General features: G+C 61.3%; 1 protein-coding gene across 1 annotated transcript in view; it reads left to right on the top strand.

Moving 5' to 3' along the window:
* TTLL12 (tubulin tyrosine ligase like 12) overlaps nt 1-8,112 on the top strand; it is a 30,265-nt gene that overhangs the window by 13,185 nt on the left and 8,968 nt on the right. Inside the window, exons 3-7 of the mRNA XM_077757891.1 lie at nt 2-97; nt 3,427-3,599; nt 5,905-6,103; nt 6,858-7,017; nt 7,105-7,238. Coding sequence (XP_077614017.1) covers nt 2-97; nt 3,427-3,599; nt 5,905-6,103; nt 6,858-7,017; nt 7,105-7,238 — 762 coding nt within the window. The remainder of the gene's footprint in view (nt 1; nt 98-3,426; nt 3,600-5,904; nt 6,104-6,857; nt 7,018-7,104; nt 7,239-8,112) is intronic.

The following is an 8,112-nucleotide window of genomic DNA, read 5'->3' as shown; positions in this document are numbered from 1 at the left end:
CCTCGCCCAGTTCGCGGCGCTGCACGGCCCGGCGCTGCGCGCGTCCGGGGTCCCCGAGCGGTACTGGGGCCGCCTCCTGCACAAGCTGGAGCACGAGGTGCGGGCTGGGGCGACGCGGGAGGACCGGGGTGCCGAGCGGAGCCGGGGGAGCAGGAAGGGTGTGGNCCCCCTGGACGACTCCTGCAGCCCAGGCTGCTAGGGTGCCTGCCGGACACGGGGGGAAGGCGCGGCCCCGGGCCCGGGCCGCCTGTGCCCGAGTGGGCAGGCCTGGGGGTGTGTCGGCGCTGGGACGCCGCGGGGACCAGGCGGGAGAGGCGGACAGGAGGTTCACCGACGAAGAGCATGAATGTCGTGATGACCGACTTAGGTGTTGCCTCCTTGGCGGTTTAGGAGCTGCCTAGAGTTTGGGGCCGACGAGTGGCAGCGGGAGCCCAGTGCCCGTGGCCCCGATCCTGCCGGCGCCTGGGGCTCCTGCTGTGCGCCGGCGCTGTACTGAGTTTGCACATCCCAGCCTCACAGGTTTATCATGCCCATTGTGCAGTTGAGAAAACTGAGGAAGAGGAAGAGTCTCCTGAGGTCTGTCAGAGTCGGGAACCTGTGCCTTGCTTTCAGCCCCTCCCTCCTTCAGGGAGAATGGATGACCCATGAATTTGCGAGGCTTGAACTGTCGGGGCCATAGACTTCTTAAATGTTTCATCATTGGATTTGAGCCCCGGTCCCCCTCATTTTGCAAAGGGAAGAAAACCCGAGGTTGTGGGAGATGGAAAAGGAATCTACAGAAAAAAGGGCTTATGTGCTTCCAGACTCTCTGCCCTTTTGTGGGGACACCAGCCTTTTCTAGCCTGGGCCTCCAGTGGGGCTCCCCACGGGCGCTGGCTGCTAAGTGAGCCCTGGTTTTAGTAGTTTGCCCAGGTGCTGAAGCCAGAGCACACTCACAGGCCGGCTCAGGGCCTTCTTAGCTGGAACTGGGCTCCTGGAGGGGGAGGGTGCTGCCCCCTTGGGGCAAGAGTGGCCCAGGCGATGAAAGGGAACCCCAGATCCAAGAAGAGGTTGTCCCCCGCGCCTAGCTGCTAGACAGGCCCCCCACTGAGGCAGCCAGCCAGTTTTTCTGTCGAAATCACTGGTACCCTCCTGCTCATAACACCTAGTTGATATGAAAAAGGCACAATGTCAGTGGCACTCAGTACATACCTACCCCTTGTGACAGTGAACTTCCCCTGTATCACTTGCCCTCAATTAGTCAATATGTCCTGAGCACTTGGCTCTGGTCCCAGGTATGTGCTGGGGACCCCACCAGTCTGTTAGTGAAGATAAGAAGGTCCTCGTGCTGGGTGAAAGGCACACGGTGTGGGAGAACCTCCCGGCCCTAGCCCAGCCAGCCTCCGTGGGCAGTAAACCCTCATTGGGACAAGTCACTGGTCCATCTAAGCCGGAGTCCCCACTGGAAAGCCCGATGGGAAGAGGGCCCCAGTTCCCACAGTCTTAGTGGGGATGGGGGGGGGGGGTCCGGAGGCAGGATATGAGCTTCATCCAGTGCCACAGCACATGGTGGGCGGTCACCAGAGTGCAGCGTCCCCTCCACACCGGCCGCTGTCGCTCTACCAAGGGGCAGCCAGTATTTTTCCATGACCCTCCCTCGCCATCAGAGGTTATGGGCAGAGCTGTGAGTCATCACTTCACCAGACCCAAACCTGCATCCATTGTTCTCCGTGAAACCTGCGGCTGGGGGCCAGGTGTGGGGGTGGCACCTGCCAGCAGGATCGGGCCCCTCCAACTCCCCGGGGCCAGTGGCCCTGGTGCCTCACCCCCAGTCAGTTTTGTTGGAAAGGGTGGGAAGTGTTGTAAATTGCAACTCCGGCTGCTGCCGCCACTGCCAGGAACTTCCTGGCTGCAAACCACACCCCTTCATTACCCCCTTAGGGGCTTCTGCAGTTCAACAGGGAAGGGGTCGTGGTCACCCCTACTTCACAGCTGGGGAGAGAGCAGGCCCTCTATCCCCAGGGCTTGTGCTGCCACACTGTGCCCCTCCCTTGCATGGGACTTAGTGTTCTGCATTGAAATCCAGGGTGTTAACTCCAGTCCTTTGACAGCTCTGTCCTGAAGGGAAAGTGGCAGCCTCGCCCACGCTCTGACGGCTTAGGGAGGCTGGGCTTGCTGGGCTTGCGGCAGCTCCCCTTGTCTTCCGAGGAACCTGGCTCATTCCACCTGTTCCACAGCCTTCCTTACCCCCAGCCTCTGTGGCCCCCGCCTCGTGTCCTTTGACCACCGTGCATGGCTTCCCTGCTTTAACGCCCCCCTCCCATCGGGCCCCGGCACCATTTACCTGCGCCTCTTAACATGGCCTGACCTTACTGCACTGTGCCACCTGGCTGTCTGCTCCCCGGGCAAGATCATGAGCGGTCCACCTTCACGCCCCAAAGTGCCCACCTGCCCAGCACAAAAAAGCTTCTTGCAGCTGGTTTCCATCTGCCAGGAATGCAGTTTTCTTCTGTTAGGGTCATGAGAAGTAGGTTTTAGGGGAGAACTGGCATTTGTGGAGTCCCCATTCTGTGCCAGAGACTTCCTGTGTGCTGGTCTATCGATTTAACACTCAGCCCTCCTGGAAGGCAGTGGATGCCTTCCCCCCGGGTGAGAGCCTGGTCTCTGGACCAAGCACTGCTTGAGAGCCAAGCAGTGATGGCGGCAAATGCTTCCACGCCATTGGCCGGGCTTAGGTGCCCGAAGCTTTCTATGTCTTAATCATTTAATCTTTCCAGCAACCCTCTGAGGCAGGTTCTGAGGTTGCCATTGTATGGATGGGCAAACAGGCACAGAGATTCAGTGACTTGCCCAAGGCCCCATAGACTGGCTCCGGAGCAGGCGAGAGAAGGCTGACTCTGACTCGGCTGCACAGGGCTGGCATTGTCCTTTACAGGGAAACTTCAGGACCAAGGCCCTTATCTTCGAACCACAGGCCACACTTTGTGCAGGCCTAGGCTGCCCCTTGTCTGGGTGGGCGTGGTGGCTTTGGGAGGCTCTTGGGCGCCTGTTTCCTGGATTGCCTCCCCTGCCTTGGCATAGGATTGGCTCTTCTGGTCTAATTGGGGTGAGACCCACCAAGACCCCACCTCTTAACGTTCACTTCTGACGTGTCCGGGGCTGCTCACTGCCTTTCAGGACCCCTTCCCTTGTGCGGCCAAGACCAGACTATTTACTATTCCGCCACATACACACAGCCCTATATCCAAGACCAGGTCTCCAGTGTGAGGGACTTGACAATAGCTGGTCCCGGCTCTGACTGACCTCTAGGAGCCTCAGTTTCCCCACCTGTAAGATGGATAGTCGGCTAATAAATAGGTCCTGCTTCTCCCGAGGGGTTTAGCTCGTCCTTGAGGCCCCCCGGCTGGGGGTGTGGGCAGCCTGTCAACATGCCTGCTGTGGCCCCAGGTTTTCGATGCCGGGGAGATGTTCGGGATCATGCAGGTGGAGGAGGTGGAGGAGGAGAGTGAGGCCGAGGCGGCCCGGGAAGTGCAGAGGAAGAAGCCCAACCCCGGCAGTGAGCTCTGCTACAAGGTCATCGTGACCAGCGAGAACGGGCTCCAGGCAGCCAACCCCAACAGGTAGGAGCCAGAGGCCAGATGCCCGTCGTCCATGCCATGGCCCTCAGGGTGGGCCCCCTCTTAGATGTTACCAAGGCTGGCACCTTTGGGAAGAAGATGTAAATGCAGGCACCATTGTTTCCTGTGTGCCGAGCACTGGGCTCTGCCAGCCTCACGATGGGCACTTGTGGCCACCAGCTGGGCCCCACGGCCACATCGGCCCCCACACCAGTGACGCCCCCCTGCGAGTCATGTTTCACCCAGAACCATCACCAGGGTCCTGCAACAGAGGTGTGATGCCTATCCACTGATCCGTTCCGATTTTGCTGATGAGGCGTGGGGCAGGGGGAGGACTTGGCCAAGGTCACACAGCTGGTTAAGAGCGTGGGCGTGGGTGCACGGAGCCTCCCCCCTGAGCCTGGGAGCCCTCTGGAGACCTGTCTCCGCTCCTATGAGATCTGCGTCTCTGGGTGGAGCCCAGGAAGCGTCAACAGGTTTGCCAGGATTATGAGCAGTGTGGTCTGATTGACTTCTCCGGTGGGGACCCCCGGGCCCAGAGCAGGCATGGGCCTTGCCCAGCGCCGCAGGGTAGATAGGGCAGAGCTAAGACCAAACCTCAGGACTGCTGCCTCCCAGGAGCCGAGAGGCGCTGTCTTCAGCCATGGCAGGCCCGTCTGCCGCTTTCTTGGAACCTTAAGGAGGAAACTTGCCAGCCTCTCGAGGTCACCGGGCCCCTGTGTCCATAAGGACAGGGTCTTCCCTTCCCGGAGGAAAGGGTCTGGCTGGCCTCTTCTTCTGCAAGGTTTTCTGGCCTCCCTCACCAGCCTGTGAGGGGCGGGAGAGGCCACACGGGTCACGACAGCAGCCAGGTGCCACCACCCACATGCTGTGTCTCTCAGAAACTTGCAGGCGCACCTCTCACATCAAGTTCAGCACAGCAGCCTCCGCATGCACCTGCTCTGTTCCCGGCTGTGCTGCTCAGGGGCCAGGGCCCAGCAACCACCAGCCAGGTGCAGGACGGGGTGCGGGTGCAGTCCCTGGGCTTGGAGCCCCGGACATTGGCTTCAGCTCCACGGCCCTCCCTGCTCCTGGGCGTTTCTCCCTTTGGAGCCTCGTGAGTCTCCCCTGATTGCCAGGCTCCAACCCCATCCTCCCTCCACACGTGCTGAGTCCAGCACCCCTGGTGAGCATTTGCCCGGGGTCACCCCGAGGTATCCCACCTTGAAGCTTGGCCGGGTGCCCTGCATCCCACGGGTGTAACCTCTACGCGCGAGGGCAGGAATAAATCTTCCTCTGCTGCCGGGCATGCAAACAAAATGTAGCACAAGCACAGTGAAATAAACACTGCCGATCTGGTCTTGCCACCCAGTCGAAGAACTGGAGCTTTTGCTGTTCCTTTCATCTCCTCAAGGGAATGGAGGTGAGGCCTGCGTGGCCGGCGGGGCTCTGGCTGGCGCCCCAGCAGCCCTGCCCGTGGGGCGGCAGGAATGCCCACCTGGCCCTCCGCCGCCTTCCCCCACACGGTGCGCGAGGTCCGTGCAGCCACCCCCTGGGCTCTTCCGGGGACTGGAGCACGCGGGGCGTGGGTGTGCATAGGCGTGGAGGTTTGATGCCTCTCCCACAAAAGGCCTTGGTGTTTCCCAGGAAGTGCCCTGAAGCCCCGGGCACGTGTGGGTAGAGCTCTGAGTGACGGCTCCCATGCGCAGCTGCCTGCTGGGGCCTTCCGCCATGGGCAGCGTCTGCCTTTGCTGAGCACCTGCCGTGTGCCAGGCCTGCAGGTAGCCAGCTGGGGGCATGCGCGTGTCCAGCAGCTCCAAGTCAGGTGGAAGATGCTTGTTACAGTGATGGGTAGTAATAATCAGCAAGACCTCAAGTACATAGTGTGTGGTCTGCATGTTGTATGTTTTGTCTCATTTGGTTTTTGTACCAGCCCGCTGAAGGGAGGCAGGGACCCACTGATGGAGGGCAGGAACCCACTGAAGGGAGGCAGGGACCCACTGATGGGAGGCAGGAACCTACTGATGGAGACAGGGACCCACTGATGGAGACAGTAGGCAGGGACCTACTGATGAGAGGCAGGGGCCCATTGATGGAGACAGGGACCCACTGATGGAGGCAGGGACCTACTGATGGAGGCAGGGACCTACTGAAAGGAGGCAGGGTCCCCATTGGCTTTTTCAGGATTGGACGAGGGAGAGAAGCCTCCCCAGGCCCCACCCTCCTCCTCAGCATCTCACGCCAGAGCCCCCTGCCAGCCCCTTCTGTCCTGCCCTCCCCGCCGCGCCCGTGGGGCAGCCTCACAGCCCCCTCTGGTCTGTGCCTGCAGCATCTTCCTCATCGACCACGCCTGGACGTGCCGCGTGGAGCACGCGCGTCAGCAGCTGCGGCAGGTGCCCGGCCTGCTGCACCGCATGGCCAACCTGATGGGCGTCGAGTTCCACGGCGAGCTGCCCAGCGCTGAGGCCGTGGACCTGGTGCTGGAGGAGATGTGGCGGTTCAACCAGACCTACCAGCTGGCCCACGGGGTGAGCAGGCAGCTGGCCCTAGGGCCGGTGGGGGCCGGGCAGGGACTCGGGCCTTCGTGGCCCTGGGGCAGCTCAGGGGAGCCAGGACCCAACCTCAGGAGCAGTTACCCCAAAAGTGAGCACACTTCTCCCCATGGGGCCCCTCAGTCCCTGTGGCTTCATCATGGGCCTGTTACTCTGCCTTGGGCCACCCATGGCTGGGGACCCGTGTATCTGGTTCCTTTGAGCTCACGGGACATGACCCTGTCTCTGACCCATAGACTTGGGGTTCCATGACTTGGCTGCCAGTCTTCTGGTGCCATCAGATTCCGTTGTCCCTCAGCAGCTCCGGAACAGTCGAGTCCCTTTAGTGTATGTCCTTGGCTGTCACAACCACCCCTCCCCCTCACACTCCAGCCCCTCGTCACTTTTCGTTTGGGAAGAGACAAGAGTTGTTTCTCATGGTCTCAGCTTAGATGTCCCCTCCTCCAAGGAGCCTCCATCGCCCTCTCCCTGCCACACGCACGAAGCCAGACACACCCCCGTAGCCATAGTCTAACACCCATCCCGCACCAGCCGTCACCCCGCAGTCTGCTGGGCTGGGTCCCAGTCTGCCCAGAATGGTTAAAGGGGCTGGGGTGCGTGCGGCGGCCGCTGCAGGCTCTGGGAGCTGGGTGTAGATGGGTCGTCGTTTGACTGAGTGGGCGGGGGGAAGGGTGCGCCACCAGGCAGGCGGACGGGTGGCCGCAGGTTGCTGCGTGTGCTCTGCCTACAGACGGCCGAGGAGAAGGTGCCGGTGTGGTACATCATGGACGAGTTCGGCTCCCGCATCCAGCACTCGGACACGCCCAGCTTTGCCACCGCGCCCTTCTTCTACATGCCCCAGCAAGTGGCCTACACGCTGCTCTGGCCCCTGCGGGACCTGGACACGGGCGGTAAGTCCAACACCCGCCAGCCCTGAAGGCTGGGCCCGGGGCCCTGGCTTCCCGCCGCCTCCTGATGGGCCGCGTGTCTTGATGCAGAGGAGGTGACCCGAGACTTTGCCTACGGAGAGGCAGACCCTCTGATCCGGAAGTGCATGCTGCTGCCCTGGGTCCCTGCCGACATGCTGGACCTCAGCTCCTCCACGCCCGAGCCGCCGGACCAGCACTACCAGGTGTGACTGTCCATCTCTGACCCTGGGCCTTCCTGCTTGGTGGCTTCTGGAACATTCTTCAGTCACCAAATGTTATTGAGTGCCATCTGGCTAGTGTGGGGGGTGTTGAAGAGCTTGGGCTTGCTGGAGAGACAAGGGGCTCAGATCGGAGAGTGAGCAGGAGCTGCCAGCCCTGAGCCCAGACCCCGGGGGCCGGATGCTGGGGGCCACGCCGTCAGAGGTTGCAGAGCTGGGGGTGAGCCAGTCCTCCGTGCAGCTCTTCCTCGTTTTGGGGGACTCCTTGCCAGGACTTGGGGGGACAGTGTGGACCATGCGTCTTGGTTACAAATCCCAACTCAGTACCATTACTTCCTCTCCTGACACGTCCCTCGCCGGGGACGTGAAGTCACTGTACTCACACACCATACGGTGTGTGTTTTCTGGCGCACAGTAGGCCCTCAGCAAGTAGTCACTGGTGTTACCGTCATGGACAACAAAGGTGCTCTGTGGTGGCCTCTTGGACAATTTAGGAAGCTAGGGTTAGGAGGCCAGGGGCAGGGGAGGAGAGGGGGAGCCTCTAGGGACATAGCCACTACCAGACCAGGCAGGGCTGGACAGGGAGAGCACTCTGGCCTCTCTCTCCTCCCTCCCCTGTCCTCCGGTATCCCGCCACTGCTTTCCACTGCCAGGCCACGAGTGAGCCCGTGGTTAGCACCCATGGGTGTGCTTGACTGTAATCCTTAACAACAGTGGGACTTAAGTTCCCATGTTTATCTTTGTTTTACTGAGGATGAGGAAACAGGCACAGAGAAGTTGAGTCACTTGCCGAAGGTCCCACAGCTGGTGGGAGAGCTGGGCTCCAGTTCCGGTGGGGGAGGGGCGGGGGGAGGGGGAC

The sequence above is a fragment of the Crocuta crocuta genome, unplaced genomic scaffold, assembly GCF_008692635.1.
Source record: "Crocuta crocuta isolate KB4526 unplaced genomic scaffold, BGI_CrCroc_1.0 scaffold143, whole genome shotgun sequence".
In the NCBI taxonomy this organism is placed as follows: Eukaryota; Metazoa; Chordata; class Mammalia; order Carnivora; family Hyaenidae; genus Crocuta; species Crocuta crocuta.
Note: the sequence above shows the minus strand (reverse complement) of the source record. Positions and strands in the feature narration are given on the sequence as shown.